This window comes from Larus michahellis, chromosome 8, assembly GCF_964199755.1.
Source record: "Larus michahellis chromosome 8, bLarMic1.1, whole genome shotgun sequence".
NCBI classification, from domain to species: domain Eukaryota; kingdom Metazoa; phylum Chordata; class Aves; order Charadriiformes; family Laridae; genus Larus; species Larus michahellis.
Window position 1 is genome coordinate 8,195,007 of NC_133903.1, and position 23,001 is coordinate 8,218,007.

Sequence of the window (23,001 nt, forward strand, 5' to 3'; positions counted from 1 at the left end):
CCTGGCCCAGGTTGCCCAGAGAAGCTGTGGCTGCCCCATCCCTGGAGGTGTTTGAGGCTGGGTTGGATGGGGCCTGGAGCAACGTGGTCTAGTGGGAGGTGTCCCTGCCCAGGGCAGGGGGGTGGGACTGGATGATCTTTAAGGTCCGTTTCAACCTAAACCATTCTATGAATGTGCTGGCCAGGACCATCTATTCTTTGTTAGCCAGGGCTGAAAGAACCAGCTGTAGCTGATGGGGACAGGAAGGCCTACCCCGGTGGGACCATGCATGCCTGGAGGGAGGAGGCAGGCTGGTGGGGTGAGTTGCTGCGGGTGAGGTTTGTGCTGGTTTTGGTGATTTTTAATTGGCATTTCGTTCTGTGCCAGAGCAGGTCGAGGGGTGAGAACACCCAGTACAGTGTTGGGGGGTGCAGGGGCAGCTCTGCAGGCCCCGGGGCAGAAGTGGGCAGCGTGTCCGTGGGGCGGGTGGGAAGAGGAGAGCGAAAAACATTAACGAGGTCAGGCACACTACGCTCAACTGCCAAAGTGTCACCCTGGGGGATGGAGAGGCTGAAGGTGCCACCGGGAGCGGGTGGGATACTACACCATACAAATCAGCAAGAGGAGCAGGTTTTAGGGTGAACGCGGAAATTTACAAACGAGTCTGATTTGGAAAAAAGCGTCGCAAAAAATCTGCAGGGAGATGAACTGTCCAGTCGCAGGCTTTTTCCATGAAAAAAACCCGAGTTGGCTACACGCCCCACCACGAGTTTCCCTTCACGAAACGCTCGGTGCCCCGTGCTCGGGCGGCCCGCGGGCGCCTCTCACGGCAGCACCCCGACGTGGACAACAACGGGGGCGGCGGCGGCGGGGCCGGGGAAACGCGTGCCCGTGGGGGGCCGGGACACCCACCCACCCCCCCCCTCCCCGCAACACGCGTGTCCGCGACCAACGGCCGCCGGTGCCGTTCCCCGTCCCGCCGCGCGGGGGGGCGCGGCGCTGGGGCGGTCCTGTCTCTTTAAGGGCGGGGGAAGGGGGGGGGCGCTCCCATGGTGCCCCGCGGCGGGCGGCGTGGATTTTAAATCCTCTGGGCCAATGGGGAGCGGCCGCGGGCGCGTAACGCTCCGGAGCCGCGTTTGAATCGGGCAGCGCCTGCCTCGCTCCTGCTGCTGCCTCCCTCCCGCCGGCCCGGCCACCCTCGCCACCCTCCGCTCCGGCCACCCTCCGCTCCCCCGGCACCGGCTACAGCATGAGCGCGGCAGGTGGGAAGGCGGCTCGTCCGACGGGCCGGACGGAACCGGCCCGGACGGAACCGGCCCGGGCGAGCAGCTCGGACGCAACGCCGGTCTCCGGCGGGAAGGAGGTACCGAAGGTGCTGGTGGATCCGCGGACCCGGCGTAGCTTCGTGCGCGGACGGTTCCTGGGGAAAGGCGGCTTCGCGCGGTGCTACGAGCTGGCGGAGGCGGAGAGCCGGGAGGTGTTCGCCGGCAAGGTGGTGCCCAAATCGCTGCTGGTGAAGCCTCACCAGAAGGAGAAGATGTCCATGGAGATCGCCATCCACCGCAGCCTGTCCCACCGCCACGTCGTCGGCTTCCAGGGCTTCTTCGAGGACTCCGACTTTGTCTACGTCGTGCTGGAGCTCTGCCGCCGCAGGGTGAGGGCGGGGGGGGACCGGCCTGGGGAGGGGTGGGGGTGGTGATGGTGGGGGGTGTCGGTGTTACCCGGTACTGACCGTTCCCCGCAGTCGCTGCTGGAGCTGCACAAGCGTCGGAAGGCGCTGAGCGAGCCCGAAGTGCGATACTACCTGCGCCAGACCATCCTGGGTTGCCAGTACCTGCACAGCCAACGCGTCATTCACCGGGACCTCAAGCTGGGCAACCTCTTCCTCAGCGATGACATGGAGGTGAAGATCGGTAGGTGCCCGTGACGTGATGCCCCGTCGGCCCCCCCATGGCTTCCCCTCGACGGGGACCCCGGCCCTGGGGACCAGCCATCCGGGACATCTCCCGTCATACCATGTCTCCCTGTCTCTCCAAGGTGACTTTGGCCTGGCCACCAAGGTGGAGTACGACGGCGAGCGCAAGAAAACCCTGTGTGGGACCCCCAATTACATTGCTCCAGAGGTGCTGGGCAAGAAGGGGCACAGCTTCGAGGTGGATATCTGGTCTATCGGCTGCATTATGTGAGTCAAAATGTCTCTTGCGTGGTTTTGGGGCCAGGCAGGGGCCCCTCTGGGTTTTGGCATGAGCCAAAACTTTGTCCCTGCTGTCTCCAGAGGACCTGCCCTGGCTGAACCCCACTGCGAGACAGCAGATGACCTCCCCCATGCTCTGCACATGCTGGTCTATGTGTCTGCAAACTGATCTGCTACACAGCATGGCTGTCTCGAGGCATTTCCCAAAAGCCCTCGTTGCCTAAATGGAAAATTCCCCAGAAGGTACTAGATCCCAGCTCCACTTTTCAGGGGTGTTAGGGTTTGAGGAAACCACAACAATTTATTGTCATTTAGACAATTATTCTATCACCTGGTAACCCCCTCCCCCACCCAGGAAGGGGAATTGTTAAAAACAAGGAAACGTGAGGGTTGAAATATAATAGAGGAAGACTAAATAAGTAACACTAATAATACCAAAAAAACACCATTGATCCCGATACCAATATAAAACATACAAGGATCATACTCAGCCCGTTTTACCAGCAGGAAGCCATGTGCTGACAGCAAACGTGGGACACTGAGTGCTATGGCTTCGGAAGGAAGGGAAGGGCTCAGGGGTCTGGCACCGGGGCAAGGAGTTCTCTGGATTGCCACCACCAAGGGAGAGAGAGAACTCCTCAGCAAACTTTCTAATTTATATTGAACGTGATGTTCATGGTATGAAATAATCCTGTTGGCAGCTTGGGTTAAGTGCCTGAGTCTCACTCCTCATCCTTGCACCTGGCAAGGCTCGAAAATGCTGGGACCTTGAAACCCACATACCATTGTTGGCTATATAGTAAATATTTTCACCAGAGTCTTTGAAGAGTGCAGTTTTCCTAAGCATTAGAAGAGATCTTACTGAAAAGTGAAATTACTGAAAGAGAAATTAATCCTGTGTTGCTCAAATCAGGACAAGGGGAGAGGAACCAGGGAACAGTACACGTAGCTGTTTGTGCTACTGCATGTCTGATGCCAAGCATATTCCCTCTGACAGGAAAGTCCCAGGGTGTGCTTAGGATGGGGTCGCTTCTGCATACAAGTCTCTCTTGCAAACTCCCTCATGCAAAATTGACACCCTTTTATCTGTAAACGTGCAGGTACACTTTGCTGGTGGGGAAACCGCCTTTTGAAACTTCTTGTCTAAAAGAAACGTACATCCGAATCAAGAAGAACGAGTATACCATTCCCAAGGTATGGTGCTTCCCGTGGGTGGACCCATTCACCTCACAGCAGCTCTTGGGCAGCCTTCTGCTGCACCATCCTGTTTCTGGCCCTTAATGGGCTCTCACGTAATGATGAAATGGCTTTTATTGAGGGGTGCTGGGAAGGGGACGTGTCAGTTGGTGGTGGAGTGAACCTGTAGGGACAGCTTCCTCCTGAGAAGCCACCAGCTTCCCTGTAATCCGTCAAAAAATTCAAGCTGGAGTTAAATGGACACGCTCAAGCCCATGAGGTCTGGGCCAGGTCCCCGGCTCATCCTGCTGCTGGTGATTCGGTCTTGCTAAAGTCCGTTGACTTCAGGCTTTGCATGCTGTCAGGAGACAGCTCTCTGTACCTGCCCAGTTCTGTTTCCCCAGGCTTGCATCCCGCTTGCCAGACGCAGCACAGGAGCTCTGCTCCAAGCTAACTTCCCCTGGATTGTACATCCAGTGCATTTGCTGCTAGTGTGCCTTGTCCCCTGACCCTTGTCCGTGAACTCTGCCTGTCTCCTCTTAGCACATCAACCCTGTAGCTGCTAACCTCATCCAGAAGATGCTGAGATCTGACCCTGCCACCCGCCCAACTATTGACGAGTTGCTGAATGACGAGTTCTTCACATCAGGATACATCCCCAGCCGCTTGCCCACCAGCTGTCTCACCGTTGCACCTAGATTTTCACTTGCTCCCAGTGGGCTCGAATTGAACGGGCGAAAGCCACTGACTGCACTCAACAAAGGTAAGTGCAAGTGTCTGGAGGTGAGACTGGGCTGCAGTGCTGGATGAGAGCCTGCCTGGCCTCCATCAATGGGGAACGTGGCGCTGCCTCACCTCTTCTCCCTATTCTTATGAAAACCTGGAGCACTTTGTGAGCGAGAGAGAGGTCTCTCTGCCCAAAACCAAAGCAGGGAGGACGTGCCAGCACTATCTTTAATTACGTGGTATATAATGTGTTTCCTATAGCTAGGCTAGAATGTAAATCTGGTGCCTTTAGAAACCTACTCTTTGGTCATGCCTCCACGCTCTTTTCTTTCCTGTCCCAGGACCAGACAGTCCTGCACTAGAGAATTTGCCTGCAAAGGAAGACGTAGCTGGACTACGGGAGCTGGGAGATGCCGTTGACTGTCACTTAGCTGACATGTTACAGCAGCTGACTGCAGTCAACTCGGCCAAGCCCTCCGAGAGAGTGGCAGTGAGACAAGGTGAGTCTGGGGACAATCCCACAGGCCCTGGCCTTCCTGGATAACTTGCTTCTCTGTCGCTCTGATGCTGTTGTCTGAAGTGAAAGGCCAGCTGACCACCTCAATTTCAGGCTGAGAAGCCTTTTGACCTTGCTGGGGTGCACAGGATTCTGTGCAATGTCTTCTAACAAGCTCCTCTCCTCTTTGCAGAAGAAGCTGAAGATCCAGCCTGCATTCCCATCTTCTGGGTTAGCAAATGGGTGGACTACTCGGATAAATATGGTCTAGGTAAATAATATGGGGGTGATACTTCATCCTTTTCTAGTTTCCGAGGAGGCTGGGGGAAGCTTTGGTTTGGGCATTGCATAGGTCTTCAATCACAGTATTCAAGCGTGCATGTCCAATACCGCTGCCAGGAATGTTACCAAATATCCAGTGAATCCAGAGTAGTGGTCACTGAACATCAGCCCTGGCCACTTTAAGGTAGAAAATGGCTACCTGCTGCATGAAATGGCTGCCCTTGCTCTGCACTGAGTGCAGGTACCCACTGTGGCAGTTAAAGCTGCTTCTGCAGCAGGTGGTGCAACGAGGGAGAATTCCTCCTCTGGCTTTGTCAAAGTGCCACCCAGACCCCTACAAACAGGAGACTGACAGAGACTTGGTGGGGTGGCTGTCAGGGAACCCCTAGATTATACAACGTTCCGCCTTTCGTATTTCACACAACTGGTGGTCCCTTGTGTTTGAAGATCTAATGGGTCCCCTTCTGAACTAGGTTACCAGCTGTGTGACAACAGTGTTGGAGTTCTCTTCAATGACTCCACTCGTCTTATTATGTACAACGATGGGGACAACTTGCAGTACATCGAGCAAAACGGCACGGAGTCCTACTTCACTGTGAGATCCTACCCCTCTGCCTTGAACAAGAAGGTCAGTTCTGGGGACAGGAGCCCTTGCTGGGGGTGGTTTCTCCTGGTGACACTTCTGCCAGCCTTGTTGGACTCTGGCAGGCTGGATTCCAGGGAGAAATATCTATAACTCGGGGTCACTGGCATTCTGCAGGCTTTATCTTGGCTGATAAAACATGGCTTGAAGGAGAGGTTGCTAGCAGCTCTGTTTATTTCTAATTGCTATCTGAGGCTTGTTTATGAGCAGCTTCACAGAAATAAGTGCTCACAAGACTTCCATGTACCAAAGTGCTCAGCAAAGTGAGTCTCAAGTATCACAGTCTGAGTTAACTTTGAGTATGAGAGTTTGCACAAGCTTGTGCAGTGACACCTCATGCTCTGGAAGGTGTAAGGAGGCTCTGGGACGGTGATAACAGCCCCTGCGCCCCCCAAATAGCAGGGGGTCATCCTTGACCTCTCTGCTCACAGCCTTTCTTCCCTGCAGATAACACTATTGAAATATTTCCGGAACTACATGAGCGAGCACTTGCTGAAGGCGGGTGCTAACATAACGCCACGGGAAGGAGACGAGCTGGCCCGTTTGCCCTACCTCTGCACGTGGTTCCGGACCCGCAGCGCCATCATCCTGCACCTCAGCAACGGCACTGTGCAGATCAACTTCTTCCAGGTGAGGCCGATGCTCTGGTTTTTTTTCTCCAGAACTGCAGCTCCAGCTGCTGAAAGAGCCCTGCCATCTGCAGCGGCGTATGCAGGGCAGCAGGAGGGGATAACCCGAGCTGAAACTTTGCCCAGTGAACCGAGCACTTGGGAGGCTCTTTACCCCCTGCCTTGCTGGTACCGAAGCCACCCAGACGCTCCTCGCTTATGAAGGGGCCGTGTCCCTTAGCAGGAGGGAGACTGCTGCACAGTCTTAGGTGCAGTGGTCTCGAGCTGGCTGGCCAGATCGATTTGTTCTGCTTTCCTGCGAGCTATGGATGAATGCTGCAGCGTGGCGCTTTGTCAGTGTGCTTCTGGGTGCAGCTGGGACGCCGCGAGTGCTTTTAGAGATAGCTCATCCTGAGAAAACGCAGTCCCCAAGAAGCAGAGTGCTGAGGGTGACAGTGTGTTCTCTCCCCACAGGACCACACCAAGGTCATCTTGTGTCCTCTCATGGCTGCTGTCTCATACATAGATGAGAAACGGGATTTCCGCACGTACAAGCTGAGTCTCATCGAGGAACACGGGTGCTGCAAAGAGCTGGCCAGCCGGCTCCGCTACGCTCGCACCATGGTGGAGAAGCTCCTCAGCTCAAAGTCTGGCTCAGCCCGTGTGAAACCCTCTGCTTAGGCCTTGTTTTCGATGGACTCAACATCTTTGCCAAACTGTCCAAGCTGTGGATGGGGAGGTCTGGTAGCATCCCTGCTCACGCTGTCACCTCCCGTTGCGTAGCTGGGCTACCACTCCTTGGTACCGTCTGCTTGCCACAAGGAAGCCCCTGATGCTGTGGGAACTGTGTTGTTCACTCTGACTGGTACCCACGGGTTTCTTGCTCCCCACTCCTAAAAGAAAGTCTATGTTTTTAATGGCATACCTAGGGGGTTGTTGTTTTTTGTTTTTTTTTTCTAACTTCACAAAGCCAAAAGCCTGACTCAAAACCTAACCCTCTTGTTTGAGGCTACCGGGCCTTCTCTTGAGGGAACAAAGCACGGGGAGAACAGAACTATCATGTAAGTTATTTGTACATGTCTGTGCTGATGCTCTAGGCTTTCGTTTCCTCCTGTAGAAATTCAGGCAAGATATTTAATGTGCTCAGGGTGAGACTGAGCCGTCAGCCTTTTAATACTGAAAATAACCTACATGAAACCTGAACTTTTGTATATTGCATAACTTGATTAAAGATTGTTTGCTGCAGTGTCCAGCCTGTTGTGGTTCTCTTTGGCTTGCTGCGAGGGAGGGAGGGAGGGAGCAGCACCTTGCTTCTGGCTTCTCCAAGCAAGAGCTGTCCTCTTCATGAGCTCATGCTGTTTGCTTCCTTGTGCTGCTTTCCCCATCTGTGCTGCAGGAGAGGAGACCTTGGGGCTATGGCAGGAGCTGTGCCCTAACCTGGAGGCTAACAGCCCTGCCTTCTCATTTCCCATTTGATTAGCTCTCTTTACATGAAAGATGCTAAAAATTTGTGACTGTAGAATTAGGAAGAGTCACCTACTGCAGTAGACTTCACCAGGAACCCAGTAAGCTATGCTGGGCTTTCTCCCACCATTGCTGACTGCCAGCACCTACTGGTGCTCTCAGGCCAGTTTATTTTTAAGCAGGACAAACTTTTTGGTTTTCATATTATTATTTTTAGTATCATTTTGTATAAAATGCTCTAGGCCATACAGTCTTCTAAAAACTAACCAGGTCCAAACCCCTTGTTACCTGTGTAACAAAATCCCATACCCCAACACGCAGAGGAATCAGTCTGTACAAAATTATTGCTGTTCCAAGAGAGGAAACCTTGCTGAGGGGCTCCCAGGTTGCCCGTGGCTTCAGTGGGTGCTCTACTTGGAGGCTGGCTCATATGAAATACATGCCCATGGGGATGCTATAAAGTAGAACACCTCTGGGAAACCCGTCCTGGGGCAGCAGGAGGCTGTGGGAGCTGCAGGCACTCACGTGTGAAAGGATCCCTAGGGAGAAGGGGTTTCCCTGCCTTTGTGTCCCGAGATAACTGCTCCTGAACAGCTGCTCTGACTGACGCAGGGCGTTGTGGCCTGGCATAACAGGCTGCTGGTGACCAAGAGGGAGAAAAAAACCTTTTTCTCAGCCCAGCTGAGATCAAAAACTTCATTCTTGGGATTGTGCTGGAGGCCCCATGCCTCCCTCTGGGGCTGGTGGCACCTTGCCCTCATCAGCCCTGATGCCAATAGCAGGTCTGAGACCTGGGGCGGCTGCTGAAAGCTGACCTGCTGTGCCTTGGCAGGGCTGAAGGATCATCTCCAGTGTCAAGACTGGTGTGCCAGTCCCAGTCACGACCATGTTCGACACACGCTCAGAGCAGCTTTCCCAGGAACGTGGCACGGGAGGACAAAGTGCACCAATCCCTGGTGAACGCCCTGTTGGGACCTGGCCCCAGCCCGGCTGCATCGCTGCCAGTGCATCGCTCTGCCGGCTGCCCTCGCAAAAACCCAACACGTGTTTGCTTCTTTCTTCTAAAACACCATGTCCGCTGCAGAGGTGGCTTTGTTCTCTGACACAGACGCCTTCAGGCCACTTAGCCTGTGAGCGTTTGCAAAGGTGGGTGGCCAGAGGGTCCTTCCTGGGCCCAGGAGACCCCAGGCGAGAGCCCAGTGCCACCCTACGCTCACTTCTGCACCTTGCTGCTGTGACCCATGTGTACACTGGGCGACCAGCTGGTCCTGGGACCCCCAGCTTGCCCCAGGGAGGGGAAGAAGGATGTTGGAGAGCCCTGGGGCTGCTGCAAGATGGGGCTGCGGGTACGGGCAGGGCAGGGAGGAGCGTCCGCAGCAGCCTGGCGCTGTGAGTGCTGTCCCGGTGCATGTCCCTGTCACTTGCCGTCACCTTCTGGTCCCTGGCAGTAGTAGGAGTGGAAAAGCCGCTCGTGGGCGCAGACCCTCATGGCCCCGTGCGTGTGTAGCAGCAGCCGTGGGAAGCGGGAGGTGAAGTACTGCACAAAGCCGTCGGGGACAGAGCCCAGGGCCGCCCGGACGTCGGCCGGCAGCTCGTGGTAGTGATGCTTCTGCAGGAGAGAGGCAGAGGTGAGCGGGAAGCACGGGTCTTGGGGTCGCAGGGGAGCCGGGGCAGCCATACCTTATTCCTCATGGCCCGCAGGAGGTCGCGCACCGAGGCCCCCTTGTAGGTGCGGAACTTCCTCAGGTCTGGGGAGAGCAGGAGAGATGCTGAGCGAGGCGGGATGCAGACGGGGCGAGGGGCTGCCGCAGCCCCCCATGGTCCCAGCGTCGCCCCAAGCCCCAGCGAGCACCGCAGCCTGCGGCAAACCGGGGCACTGCTCTGCTCTGCCCGCTCAAGGAAGGGCCGGCACCTTTACCTGCACTGGTTTTCGGCTCCTGAGCATGGGCAGGTGCCTCCTGCCCAGTAAAGGGCACTGGACCCGGGAGCCCCATTCCCTGCCCGGTTCTGCTCAGGCTGCAGCGGGCACGGCCCCTGCGCGCTCACCTGTCTGCAGTGGGAGGGAGATGTGCATCCTCCAGTTGGTCCTCACCACCGACCGTCCCCCCGCCTCCAGGGCCGAGACGATGGGCCCCTCCGCAGGCTCCTTCTCGATGCGGTCGCTGACGTCCTGTGTGCCCAAGAGTGGGGACAGGGGGGTATGGCACTGCCCTCACCCCACACCACCCATCCAGCGCCAGGGAACAAAGCCAGCACCAAGAGGGGATGAAGTGGGTTTGGCCCAGATCCTAGACCCAGGCACCCCTTGCAAAAGTAGCTCAAAAAGAGCACACTGACCTAAACATGGCTGTTTCCAGAACTTGTTTTTCCGAGCACACCCACACACACTGCCCGGTGGTACAGTATGCGCTCACCTGGAAGAACTGCAGCTGCTTCTCCTGACTCCAGAAAAAAGGGTGCACAAGGACCACGGAGGCTGAGGGTCGGTGCTGGGGCTCAGGGTTGATCATTGCCACAATCAGCTCTCTCGCAACAAGCTTGTCTGGTAGGCAAAGCAACACAATGGAGAAACAACCTTCCCCCGAGAAGGATCAGGAGCTGCACCCCTCAGCTCAGGGCTTTCCCCGTGGGGACGTTGCCCTTGGGGAAGGGTCTCACCATGAACTTCTTCCTGCAGGCAGCTCAGCTGGTAAGAGCCCGACAAGATGTTGGCCTGCCGCCGCAAGCTGTCCCCAAACGGGTGCTGCCCTCCTGACACCACGTAGTAGAAGATGCAGCCGGCTGAGAAGATGTCCACGGCACAGGTCTGCAAAACACGAGGGGGGAGATGGGGGCCTCGCAGCAAAGGGTGAGGAAAGCTTCCGCCTCCCCACTTTTCCATTCTTTTATGGGAAAGCTTGGTCATTTGCTAGAGAGCTGCAGGAAAATGCATCGCACCAGGGCTCCTGGCTGCCCTGCTTCCTGGAGTCAGCGCAGCGCCCAGCACATCGGGTCCTTATCAGGGAAAGGTTTTCAGAGGCACAGACAGAAGTCAGGACTTCACAGCCAGAAGGACACGTCAGGGCTGCTGGTGTCTCACCCAGCTGTGCAAACTGAGCCCGGTACGAGGTTATATGGAGCACGTTGCCAGCACCAGTACGTGCCCTGCCAGGGACCAGAACAGCAACCAACAGGAACAGGATTGCCTGGGCTAAAGGGATGAGCAGAAGCATAACCTTTGCGGCAAGCCATGACCCCCTCCGACCTCTCCAGCCTGAATTTCCAAGGACTGGAGCCAGGTGAGATGCCCTGTGGTGAGCACAGCTGGGCAGTGTCCCCGTGAGGGCTGACTAGGAAGTCCTCGTGAGGAGCACCGGTGCTCTGCATCTGGGCTGACTTGGGCTCTCGGAGCTTTTGTCTTAATTGTGCTGCTGCCAGCACGGGGGACTCTGCCACAACGGGCCAAAGGAGCAGCCTGGGTGGGGAAGGCATCCATAGCTCACTGACGGGGTTCTCCTTCGGGGCCTCCTGCAGAACCTCCGGCGCGATCCAGCCCTCGGTGCCAGGGATGCCGGAGCGGAGGCTGAAGCTCTGTCGTCCCCCCTGAAGCTTCTTGCAGAGGCCAAAATCAGAGATGACGGCTCGGATCTGCCCATGGCGATTCGGGACGGAGATGAGGATGTTACAGGGCTTCAGGTCACGATGGACTGGAAGAGAGAGTGCAGAGTGTCACCTGGCAACACGCAGCAGGGCCGGTGCTGCTGCCAGGAGCAGGGCTCTGTCTGCCCCCCCGCACTCTGCCGACCATGGCAGCTGCCGCCCGAAGCCCACCGCCTCGGCTGAGGATGGGACCAAGCTGCCCCCCTGCTCGCTGCCCTCTTACCGATGCTGAGGGAGTGGAGGTGGGCCAGCCCGGACATGGTCTGACGCAGCAGAGACACCGGGTCCAGGCTGCGACGATCGAAGCCGGGGCTTTCCACATACTGGAATCACACAGAGGTACAGAGAGATGATGAAGCCTGATTTCCTGGGCAACCAAGTCAAGGCTTGCTGTGAGAGAGACTTCTCACTAGGCTGACAAAGGTGGAAGGAGATGAGCCCATGCGGAGGGCATTCATGCCCAAGGCTTGCCATTTCCAGTTCTGCCAGTTGCTATCTATTCCCTCTGCAAGCAAACCACCCTCGCTTTGTGTCCTTGAAACCTCCACAGCTTCAGCAACACTCATGCTTTACGGAGTGCTAAGAGGATGCTTCTCCTCCCCCATGCCGAGTCTCTTCCCAGCATGTGAACAACTGCCCGGACCGATGCCAAGGCTCGGAGCTGCCCTGCTCCCTCCCGAGGGGGGAAACTGGCAGCAGAGCAAGGGCAGGGGCTGGACATGGGAGCAATGCTGCCGCCGGCTGCTCTGCCTCTCCAAAGCACCTCACAGCCTTCCCGTGCCTGATCCGACCCCTGTTCCCTCTGACCGCTGGGAAGCAGGATCGGAGCAGGGCTGTATGCCCGTGGCCAGGCAGGAGCCCCAAAGAGCGCTCTGAACCCAGGAGCCACTGGCTACCAACCCTCGGGCATGCACAGTGCTCTGCTCCCACCGGAGCACTGCAGGACCTCCCCAGCAGCACAGACGAAACCCCTGGGGACCGACCTGCAAACACGGGGATGGGGACATCCAGGATTGACCCACAGCCCCCCTCATGTGGCCAGCCCCTTATCCCAGGACCAGGCTCACCTCCTGCAGCGTGGCAGAGCAGAGCTCGATGGCGATGTAGTGGAACTGCTTGTCCTTCTCGGTGCAGAAGTAGCGGACGACGTGGGGGTGCTCGTCCGACTCCCGGAGCAGCTGGACCTCGCGGTCCACAAGATGGAAACACTCGGGCAGGAGGCGCTTCACAGCCACGTTCCGGCCATCAAACTGTCCCCTGCACAGAGTCGATGGTGGTGTCCATGCATGGCCCTCCCCAGCCAGAGCAGAGCCCAGCGCTGCAGATGCACAGCCCAGCCAGGCTCTGGCTGATGCTGGAAACTTGCCCCTCGGGGTCCTCAGCATGGGTCACCTTGAAGTGACTCCCAAAAGACTCGTCAAAGCCATGGAGAGGCAGAAATCTCTCCAGCGAGCTGCAAACTGGGGGCTCAGGCTCCCCTTTTTGTAGGAAAATAATCTCCCTCGCTTTTTGCTGTGCCTAGTCCTGGGGAAAGGGGCTCTGCCAGAGCCAGGGGAACCTCTCGAGGGACCAGACCTGCCGCTGCTGAGGGCTGCCTGGAGCAGGCACAGCCCAGCTGCCTGACAGCCCGCTGCGGGCAGGAGGGGAAGGGGAACACAGGGCGGTGGTGTGAGGGGGAGACCTGCACTGCGAACATGGCATCTGGTTACCAAAGGCCCCGAGCCCAGCTCTCCAGACGGGTTTGATGAGGACCATGAGAAGGGGAAGGTGCCAACCCATTCTCAAAGGCCCCATAACCAGCAGCCACCACCCAGGGAAGGAGATGCTTTGGTGCTGTACAAGGTGGCTCCCAGGGAGAATGAGAGGGATGAGGGCAAGCACCCCGGGGTGCCACCCACCTGAAGACAAAGGTTCCTCCAGCTCCATGGCCCAGCACATCCTTGGGATTAAAAGAAACTTTCCCAACTACAATCACATCTGGTTCTGCATCTGCAGAGGAAGGGGAAGACAGCCATCCTTCAACCTATGAGCCTTAGTCCTACATGAAGAACATCCAATTCTTTAATCACTTGTCCGTTTCTTTGGCCCTACTACTCTCGCAATGGCTTTTGTAGCCCATGCTTATCCAGCAGCACGTCTTGCACCTCCTCCCATCTCAGCTGGGCTGCAGTTCTCACATCTGTGCGGCATCTCTGCTCCTGCTTTGGGGGACAACATCTACAGAGCGAGCAAGCCCTTCACACCTTGCCCATTCCCACCTGCACACACCTTCAGCGGCCGCTGGGACAGCCGGATCCGGGCTGACCATCCCATTAGCCGAGTCCTTCAGGTGAGCCGAGGGGCTGGAGCTCTGTGAGAGCTGAGATGCGCTTCTCCGTCTCAGCCCCGGCTCCGCAGGCTCTGCAGGAACACCCTCCCCGGAGACGCGGCCTGGGAGCAGCATCTCCTGCTGCTGCTGCAGGAGCTGAATCTGCTTCTCCAGCTGCTGCTGCTGCACTGCATGCTGCTTCTGCAGTTTCTGGAACACAAACCACAGGAGCGCTCAGCTCCTGCGCCCAGAGCAGAGCCGGGGCATTGCCAGGGCTCGGCACAAGCCACATGCACCGTCTGTCCCCTGCCCAGCTGGCAGAATGCCGCGTACCACCTTGGCTCATTATGTGTCTACAAGACAGCGTGCGAGCTGCGTGGCTTATTGCCCCCACGGCACCGCTGCTCGTACCACAAGGGCGAGAGAAAAGGGAGTTGCTGGCCCTTCAGAAGCAGCGTTTCTGCGGCAGGCAGCGGGCTCCTCCAGCGGCCACCACTCACCGTGAGCAGGAGGAACAGGACTCCTCCACCCAGCAGGGCCGTGCCGACGCCAGCCATCACCAGGTCCCAGGTGCCGGTCTCGGGGTACACCTCCGCCTGCTCCCTCGGTGCGGGGTCCGGCTGGAATGGGCCCTCGCTGCGGACAGCCGGCTCCTCCGGGCTGCTCGGGGCCAGAAACTGCAACACACGCCCGGGGATGGGTGACACCAGAGGGATGGACCGCTGGGGCACTCAGGTTTGGGACCCCTCCCCACTACAGGCCTACATGTAGGACCCTGTCCTTGCGCTACCCCACACTGGGTACCCACCACGCCGCCCCAGACAGCCCAGACCCTTCAGTGTCCCAGCACTGCCCGAGGTTCTCCCCAGTGCAGAGCTGGGACCCAGCAGAGCTCCGCCACTCACATCGTCAAACACGGTCCTGGCACGAGGAGCCCTGGGGATGATGGTTTCCGTTGTCTTCCTCAGGTTCTCGGGGAAGGCTCGCAGCATCGTAGTGTGGACCACGGGAGGCAGCTCGTGGTGCCCTGTGGTGGGAGGAGAACAGAGACAACCATTAGCTGGTCTCTGGTCACAGCATCATCCTCAGCACCAATGTGGGCTCGCCGGACAGCTTTGGCTCTTCAGAATGGGTATCTCTTCCCATGGGAGGCACAAAAACCATCACAGTTACAACCTGCCAGCTCTGTCCCCGGAGAGGGGACCTGGAGCAGCAGCAGCCAGGGGAGAAAGGCAGAGGACAAGGTCCCCTGCTCTCAGCACACAGCGGGGGGCCTGACCCTGCTCCTTTGTGCCTCCCCTGACACGACCTGGAGACACCACCCTCATTTCACAGAATCACAGAATCACAGCATGGCAGGGGTTGGAAGGGACCTCTGGAGATCATCTAGTCCAACCCCTGCCAGAGCAGGGTCACCCAGAGCAGGGTCACAGGAACGCATCCAGGCGGGGTTGGAATGTCTCCAGAGACGGAGACTCCACCACCTCCCTGGGCAGCCTGTGCCAGGGCTCTGCCACCCTCAGGGTAAAGAAGTTCCTCCTCATGTTTAGGTGGAACTTCCTATGGTCAAGTTTGTGCCCGTTACCCCTTGTCCTGTCCCCGGGCACCACTGAAAAGAGCCTGGCCCCATCCTCCTGACACCCACCCTTTAAGTATTTATAAGCATTGATAAGATCCCCCTTTAGTCATCTTTTTCCAGACTCAAGAGACCCAAATCCTTCCATTTCCAAACACGCCAACACAGCCATCTCACCTGTGACAGTGATCACAGAGCAGGCTAATTAACCCAGCGTCTGTGTGCAGGGCTAGTGCACAATGGCACACTCACCAGCACGGGTAATTGTGAGCCCCGCTTCAAAGGGCCCCTGCCCCCCGCCCCGACACAGGCAGCCCCTCCTGGGCAGGGGACAAGGATGGGCTGCAACCAGCCCCAAGCCAGAGTCACCGCAGTCCCCGAGGGTGAGTCACAGCCTGGGCCCCATGTGCCCCAGTGAACGAAGCAGGTTGGGCTGCCACCCCAAAACACACCGGCAGCTCGGGCTGCCCCTCCCTGGGGCACTCTCCAGGAGCAAGGACGCAGGGAAAGGCCATGCCCCTTGTGGGTCCGCACCTATGAGGAGCCACTGGTTGTGGAGTGAGGTGATGCTGCCCTGAGGGTACTTGACGTCGGTGCTGGGCGTGATCTCACACTCTCCCGACTCTCTCATGGTCACATCATCTGTGGTGGGGCCGTCGATCCTGGCCAGCGTGATGCCCTGCGGCTGGGGATCCAACAGCTCATGGAGAACCACGCAGGCGGGACATGCGCCTGCCACGGCTCAGCCCAAAAGGGGACAGCAGGGAGACTCACCACCAGAGCCACGCTGCCATGGACCAGGGAGGTCAAGGCGTAGAAGCTGGCCGCATACTTCCCCACGTAGAGCGCTGGCCTGCAAGGCAGGGACAAGCATCAGCCTTCTATCTGTCATGGATCAGAGTGGCTGAGCACAAGCAACCCAAATGCCACCGGCTGCCACAGAACAGGAACCACCTACAGCAGCTGGGTCTTGGTGGCGGCGAAGTCTTTCACAGACTGGTAGCTCCACTTGAGGAGGTGGATGTCCTGCGAGTGAAAGGTCAGGTAGCGCAGGGTCTCCATGGCCAGGTTGAGGTGGGGGATGCGGCGGAGGCTGTCCTGGTGCCACACGTAGATGCCGACCACGGGCGAGCCATAGTTCTGCGCCCACAGGACCTCCCCACTCTCCTTGTCCAGTGTCACCACCAGCCCGTCCCCGCTCGAGGCGAAGTGTGCCATTTCTAGGCAGAATCAGAGGGAGGGGATGATGCAGCAGTGCTGGCCATGGGGCTTTGTCCCCCTCTGCCCCCCCTCGGTCCTGCCACCAGCCGTGGGCTGTTGCCTGCTGCTCAGCTCCCATGAGAGCTGCTGCAGTAGCTGTTATTCCCGGCAATCAGCACAGCCGAGACCTGCCGTCCATGGCAGCATCTCCCTGGCGTGGAATCCCACTGCAAGCAGGGCGCCGGGGCAGCTGGCTCCTGCGGTGGCCACTCACTGTAGTGGTAGGACTCCTCGCAGAGCGGCGCCGAGTAGTCGGAGAAGGTGGCGTTCCAGCGCAGCTCCCGCGACTTGGTGTCGTACATGGTGATGACGTACTCTGGGGATGAGGGCACGGCATGAGGGCACTGCCCAGCACCCTGCTCCTGGGACTAGAGGGATGAACGGGGAGCAGGACTGGCTTACGGGTACGGCCGATGTAGAGCAGGGGACTTGATGGGCACAGACCATCCCAGGCCTCTGTTGAGAGAGTGGTCTGCTTCTCCCCTGACTTGGGGTCCACGATGAACCAGGTGTCCTGCTTCTTCCCTGAGAATGAAAATACATTTTCCATAAGTCTCCGCAGCCCCAGGAGCCACTCAACAGGCTGCCTCCTGCCCCTCCCCTCCACGGACATGTTCCCGGGAGGTCGCCATGCAGCTTCTCCTCCTCCCCCTGCCCCAGGTTCAGCGGAGCGGCCGGGCTCTGCATACCGGTGTAGAGCACGCCGTCCGAACTGCGGCATGGCGAGGACTGGACCAGCTCCGGGATGGTGAACGGGAGTTTCTGTAACACAGACGGCAGAGTGGATGCGGGGCCAGAGAAACGCCTCCCCGAGCGGCAGCATTCCTGCCTGCACAAGCAGGGTGGGAAGGAGAGGTCCTCCGGGACAGCCCCCTCCTCCTCGCCTGCGTTCCCTCCTCAACCCCAAAGCAGGACAGTGGGGAAGGAAAGGCTCCCAGCTGTATTTGCCCCACACCCACTTTGCTGACATCTTCCAGGTGCCAAGGACAAGCTGGAGCAACCAAAGGCCCCAGGCTCGCACTGTCCCGCAGGTTCACCTCGTCCCCCAGCCCAGTGAACCCCCCGGCATGTGGGCAGGCAGGATGCACGCAGCCCGCGGCCCCACTGACCATCAAGCCTTCTTTGTTTTTTCCTCCCAGGATATACAGGCTGCCATCATTGGGGTCTGGAAGGAACGCTGGTCTGGAAAGGAGGAGAGAGAAGGATGAAACATGAACTGTCCCCCACGCCAAGGGCTAAAAAGGAGCTGCACTAAAGAAACCCCTTCAGCATTCTGCTCCAGGGTGACTCACTACGGGGCTTGAGTTTTCCTGGAAACCTCCAGCACTGGATTTGGTAGGAGATGACCTCCCGCTCTGGGTCAGCACCGTAACTCCGTGCAGCTGCCCTTCGCCTACCAGCCACGCTCCCCCCCCGCCCCAGGGGAGCTCCCTCCTGTCCTGCCTTCCCCCTGTGCTTTCCGGGTGTATTTTCCTCAATTTCTCTCCTACACTTCAGTGCGTGGTGGTGGTGCTGAGAGCTCCTGGGCTCCCTGTAGAAAGGCTACAATTCACCAGCAGGGAGCAGCTATTCCTCATCGTCCTGCACGAAGCGCTAGCACCGAGGGTAGGTTTAAGGCAAGGCAACGGCATGGGCTGGGGAGGGTCATTTCTCCCAGGTTCCCCTTTCCTGCTGTGAATCCGCTGGTTCACCGGGGCCGTCGTGCACCTCCCAAAGGCTCCTGCCCAGCCCACAGGCTGCCTGTCCTGCACAGGGGACCCTGCCCGCGGGGGGGTGACACTCACTCTGCCACATAAACCGGCACCTGCAGAATAGGATCTGAAAAAGAGAGCGAAACGCAGACGTCAGTGGCCTCTCCCTGCGAGCGGGGACAACGTGGCAGTGTTTACCAAGCGCAGCCGTGCCCAGGTCCGCAGCCTATTTGCATTTCAGACCCAGAATAGGCACCGCCGGCAGCGGGGGGTCTGTCCCCCTCAAGATGTGCATGGCTATGCCTGGGGCTGGACCTGCAGCTGGCAGCGTCCCCCAGCGCTGGAGGAACTGGCAGCTCAGAGCCAGGCTTGGGGGGGTGCATCCCCAAACCCCGGCTAGTGACAAGCCCGGGGAGCCAGGCTGTGAGCGAGCACCCCCCGGGGTCGTTACTCACCATCCTTCAGGGTCCACTTGATGTCACCTGTGCTCTTACTCACTGCATGGAGGTTTCCATCCAGAGTGGATATGAAGAGCAGTGTTTCTGGGACAGTCACAGCACCGCCTTTGAGGCACTACGGACAGAAACACTGTCCTCAGAGAGCAGGGCCAGGCTTGGGAATGAGCCCCCGCGGCCCAGGCTGTCTCACACAGCTCAGCAGCCCCCGACACCCAGCACGTCGCAGCAGCAGACCGCAGGGAAGAGCCCCAGAGTCCCTTCTGGTCCCCGGCAAGGCAAGGCTGGGAAGGAAAATACATTATTTCCTTGCACCAGCATATTAAATCTGCTTGTTGCTCCAGCTCCACCTGCACAGGACACCGCAGAATCGCTAACGGTACTTCGTAAGTGCTGTGTTTTACAGATCCATGTAAGGATCCAAGGCAGCTGCACTCGCAGCGAGTGGCACTCGGTGCCACGGTGGCACTGAATGGCAGTGAGTGGCCATGGCAGCCTGTGTCACCCGTGGTCCCTGGCTCCTGCAGCACAGGTCACGTCCCACCGGCCGCAGCCTTTCCCCTCCTCTCCCCTGGAGCCAGCGTTCCCGCCGGTGGGGATGAGCAGCAGCACAGGCTGTTCCCGGCCACAACTCCGAGGTGCCTTCCTAAAGGTGACACAAACAGCCCACCGGCTCCTGCCAGAAACAAACCAGTTGGGTGACTTTTCATGCCAGAAATGCAATGAATTGCTCACGCAGGCCTTCAAAGCGCCAGATTTCAGCTACCCTGACGTGCAGGGAGTAATTGCACATTCACGCTGGGGAGAGGAGCTGCTGCTTCCGTGTACGGCATCCGTATAGCCAGGGCCAGCTCAGCCACACGCCAGCCTCACCCCGTCGGCAAACAGGGATCAGCAAACAGCACGGGGGACCCAAATGGCTCCAGGCAGAGGCAGGGCCAGCGTGGCCGTCCCCGATGCCAGGGAGCCAGCACAGCGCCCGGGGTCACCACTGGCTGCCATGCAGAAGCAGATCGAGCAGGCTGCTGCCCTGGTCCCTCGTGCAGGGTGGCCCAAGTGATGTCCTTGGTGTGCCGCCCCCCTCGGCAGCCTCCTCGTTGCCTCTCACCTGCTCTGTACGAGCTCCTGGAGCCTGAGTCGGGCAGAGAGCCCAGCCTGGGGACCCGGCCAAAGAGCAGAGACAACGAATGGCCTGTGCCAAGATGGTGCCCTACGTGTCAGCACGTGCCTGTCTGCGGAGCAGAACCTGACGGTGGGGACAGACCAGCCACTGCACAGTGGGGCCAGGAGACACATTCTCCCTTTGAGTCACTGAAATTCCTCCATCTCCAACGACGTAGACAGCAGCCCCGATGGGTGCCAGGTCGCCTGTTCTCCGGCTGCACCTCCTGCCAGGAGCACACGCCAGCTCCCTCCCAATGCACCTCACATCAACCCCTCTGCTTCCAGCCTAATGCTTTTATTTGCCCTTCTTCTTGCTTAATTTTTAAGTGAGGTCAGAGCGAGTTTCCCAGCTCTTGCTTTGTCCAGAGGACGCGGTGGGGCAGGCAGAGAAGGGCGATCGCTCTCTGCTGCTGCTTCTCCAGCACCCTCTGGCCACGCAGTAGCCTTGCTGCTGGCTGTGGTGACAAGCCAGGCCAGCAGACACACAGCTCTTGTGGTGTGGCCACCTGCGCAAGGGAAACAGAACCGAGACCTCTGAGCCCTCCCAGCTGTCAGAGCTCTGTGCTCACGGGCTCTGCTTTTCCCTCCCCCCAGTGCTTTGCAGTTTCTTCCATCTCTTCTGCAACTACTGCTTTTCCGGTGACAGGGCACTCGAACAAAGGCCAGGCTGCCCAGCCTGCTCCCTGCACACCACCATGGGCACAGCTGGGAGCGCTGGGCACCCAGGAGCTGCCACTCTCCCCTCCACTTCCAGCCCTGACTCCCCAGCAGCCAGTCCTATCCCAGAAGCGCAGCTGCTGTTCCCATGGGATGTCCACATGACCTGTGCTTTCCTGAGGCTCCCGCCATGCTAGCGTGGAGGCTGCAGCGATGCCACTGGGGCCAGAGCTCAACCACGGGCTAGGGGCACGTTTGCTCTGCCAGTGATGGAGGGGGATGGCTGGGCTACTGACTTCTGCCAAAATTCACACCGTCACATTGCTCTCTCTGCTTGAAATGCCACCAGCAGTGGCAGCTGCCATCTGGCTCCCGAGGGCACCACCCTGCCAAGCTGGAGTGGGCAGGAAGGTGCCGAGGGCTCCCCGGGAAGGCCCAGGGGTGGAGATGCTTTTCTGAGCAGAGACCAACCTCCGCCCCTGCTGCTGCTGCGTAGGGCCCCTCACCTAGGGCGAGCGTGCGGGTCTCCATCACACACCTGCAAGCACCATTAACGTACGGCCGCGGGACCCCACACGCAACCACCTCCCACCCCACGGACAGCACAGCCCCTTGGCCCCACAAACCACACGCGTCTGGGTGCCGGACGACACGCAGTCCCGAGGCGGGTGCTCAGCACTTACGGGCTGTCGCAAGCAGGACGCTCCTGCCTGCGTGGCCACGCACTCGCACCCACGGGTGTCACGCACACGCAAGGGGGGCCGTACCGGCCCGCGCCCCCACGCCTGACCGCGGGACGGGACGCTCACACACGCGTGGAGCGGAGCGCGATGCCCGCACACATGCAGATGCTCGTACCCAACGCTGTCACACCCAGGGGACACGTACTCCCTTGTGCCGGTACCCCCACGCACTCCCCCCCGCAGGACACACGCCCACGCACACTCGGGGCACGGTCACGCACGGGTACCCGCGCTGGCACCCGCACCCTGCCACCCGCAAAGCGCTGACACCCGCAAAGCGCTGCCACCCGCACGCTGCCACCCGCGGACGCTGTCGCACCCCCAGGCACCCGCTCCCACCCGCGGGCACTGTCGCCCTCACCCCCTCCCCGGGCAGCGTCGCGGCCGTACCTGCGCCGGGAGCAGCAGCAGCAGCAGCGGCAGGGCCGGGAGCAGCCCCCGGAGGAGCCCCGGGCACAGCAGCGGCGCGGCGGGGCCGCCCATGTCCCGGACATGCCGGGGCCGCGGCGGGCAGGGCCGGGCCGGGCCGCGCTTATCGCCGCGCCGTGAGTCAGCGGGCCCGGGGCGGATCCAGGATGCGGCTTCCTGCCCCCCCCGGCCCGGCCCTGCCCGGCCCCGTACCCTCCCCCGGCAGAGCGGCCGCGCTCAGCGGCACCGGGCGGTCGGAGAGCGCGTCCCCGGACACCCCGGTCCCCCGCCACGGCGGTTTCCCGATCCCTTCGCACGAGCACAAGGACCCGAAATCTCTTCAGCATCCCCCCCCCCCCCAGCTCGCTCACGCTCGAGGGCACCGGCCCCATCCCAGCGGTTTTGACACCCTTCTGGTAAATTTCCTCTCGCCCAAGGGCACGGAGGGGGGCGATTCTGCCCCTCTGCTCCCCTCTGGGAAGACCCCACCTGGAACACTGCGTCCAGCTCTGGGAACCCCAACATTAGAAGGACATGGACCTGTTGGAGCAGGTCCAGAGGAGGCCATGAAGATGCTCTGAGGGATGGAGACCCTCTGCTATGAAGACAGGCTGAGAGAGTTGGGGGCGTTCAGCCTGGAGAAGAGAAGGCTCCGGGGAGACCTTAGAGCTCCTTCCAGTCGCTAAAGGGACTACAGGAGAGATGGGGAGGGACTTGTTACCAGGGAGTGGATGAGGAGCAACGGTTTTAAACTGGAACAGGGGAGATTTAGATTAGATATTAGGAAGAAATTCTTCACTGTGAGGGTGGTGAGACACTGGAACAGGTTGCCCAGAGAAGCTGCGGCTGACCCATCCCTGGAGGTGTTCAAGGCCAGGCTGGATGGGGCTTGGAGCAGCCTGGTCTGGTGGGAGGTGTCCCTGCCCAGGGCGGGGGGGTGGGACCGGATGGTCTTTAAGGTCCCTTCCAACTCTAACCATTCTGTGATCCCCCCACCCATACCCCCTGCACCCAGCAGTGCCTGCCGACCCCAGCCCACTGCCACCTGCCAGCCTGGCACCACCAGTACCGTCTCCAGGATCGGTACTGGACCAGGCTCCCGCCATCCCCTCTGCAGCACCCGGAGCTGCAGGGAAGCAGAGGGCTCTGCCTGAAGGCCTTACACACTAACACACCTTGAATAAGTGGGACTTCTGACACGGCAACAAGCTTCCTGCGCATAAAACTTACAGCTGAGCACGCTCAGCACAACAAGGTCATCTACAGCTTAAAACAAGATTAAACCTGGTTTTAACAGGGAGCCAGAGAATTGTCCCGTTTTGCATGAAGCGGTACACGGCAGCAGGATACCCAAATCCCCACCCGGGGAGAAAGGCACTGATGGCATCAGACGGGTTTCCCATGGATTTCCACCTGCGCCCAGCTTTCTACAAAGCAACTAACTACAAACCATTTGCTAACAGGTGCTCCTGCGGTAGGAAGTAGCTTAGTACATACAGAATGTTGCAACACTCAAACACAGAAATACTTAA

General features: G+C 59.1%; 2 protein-coding genes across 3 annotated transcripts; one reads left to right on the forward strand and one right to left on the reverse strand.

The window, feature by feature from the left end:
* The first annotated feature begins 1,083 nt into the window (after window positions 1-1,083).
* Window positions 1,084-7,356, forward strand: PLK1 (polo like kinase 1). Its single transcript, XM_074596718.1, has 10 exons — window positions 1,084-1,633; window positions 1,724-1,892; window positions 2,017-2,161; window positions 3,274-3,367; window positions 3,893-4,112; window positions 4,417-4,575; window positions 4,765-4,842; window positions 5,327-5,481; window positions 5,944-6,126; window positions 6,579-7,356. Exons 1-10 carry the CDS (start codon window positions 1,229-1,231, stop codon window positions 6,783-6,785), a joined length of 1,815 nt encoding a protein of 604 aa, XP_074452819.1. The 5' UTR covers window positions 1,084-1,228; the 3' UTR covers window positions 6,786-7,356.
* ERN2 (endoplasmic reticulum to nucleus signaling 2) lies at window positions 7,343-21,602 on the reverse strand. Of its 2 annotated transcripts, none has more exons than XM_074596714.1 (22): window positions 21,452-21,602; window positions 18,498-18,615; window positions 18,136-18,169; window positions 17,461-17,533; window positions 17,041-17,113; window positions 16,754-16,876; window positions 16,566-16,667; window positions 16,050-16,311; window positions 15,866-15,944; window positions 15,626-15,776; window positions 14,421-14,542; window positions 14,016-14,192; window positions 13,476-13,725; window positions 13,106-13,196; window positions 12,275-12,464; window positions 11,431-11,530; window positions 11,055-11,254; window positions 10,227-10,374; window positions 9,983-10,110; window positions 9,615-9,738; window positions 9,249-9,316; window positions 7,343-9,177 (listed from the first exon to the last, which is right to left on the reverse strand). In XM_074596714.1, the coding sequence occupies exons 1-22, from the start codon at window positions 21,542-21,544 to the stop codon at window positions 8,986-8,988; spliced, it is 2,898 nt and encodes a 965-aa protein (XP_074452815.1). In that variant the 5' UTR covers window positions 21,545-21,602; the 3' UTR covers window positions 7,343-8,985. The 2 variants fall into 2 exon arrangements, with proteins under 2 accessions (XP_074452815.1, XP_074452818.1); XM_074596717.1 differs by having other exon boundaries at window positions 15,626-15,770; window positions 21,452-21,588.
* Between the last annotated feature and the right edge of the window lie 1,399 nt (window positions 21,603-23,001).

What these genes read in the sequence shown, in the direction of transcription:
- ERN2 (XM_074596714.1), bottom strand. Translation starts at nt 21,544, where the DNA reads ATGGGCGGCCCCGCCGCGCCGCTGCTGTGCCCGGGGCTCCTCCGGGGG. An exon ending in TCCTGTTCCTCCTGCTCACG is followed by an intron (nt 13,726 to 14,015) that starts GTGAGTGGTGGC and finishes TTTGTGTTCCAG; the next exon opens with AAACTGCAGAAGCAGCATGC. An exon ending in CCTGCAGGAAGAAGTTCATG is followed by an intron (nt 10,111 to 10,226) that starts GTGAGACCCTTC and finishes TTTGCCTACCAG; the next exon opens with ACAAGCTTGTTGCGAGAGAG.
- PLK1 (XM_074596718.1), top strand. Translation starts at nt 1,229, where the DNA reads ATGAGCGCGGCAGGTGGGAAGGCGGCTCGTCCGACGGGCCGGACGGAA. An exon ending in TGGTCTATCGGCTGCATTAT is followed by an intron (nt 2,162 to 3,273) that starts GTGAGTCAAAAT and finishes GTAAACGTGCAG; the next exon opens with GTACACTTTGCTGGTGGGGA. An exon ending in TGCAGATCAACTTCTTCCAG is followed by an intron (nt 6,127 to 6,578) that starts GTGAGGCCGATG and finishes CTCTCCCCACAG; the next exon opens with GACCACACCAAGGTCATCTT.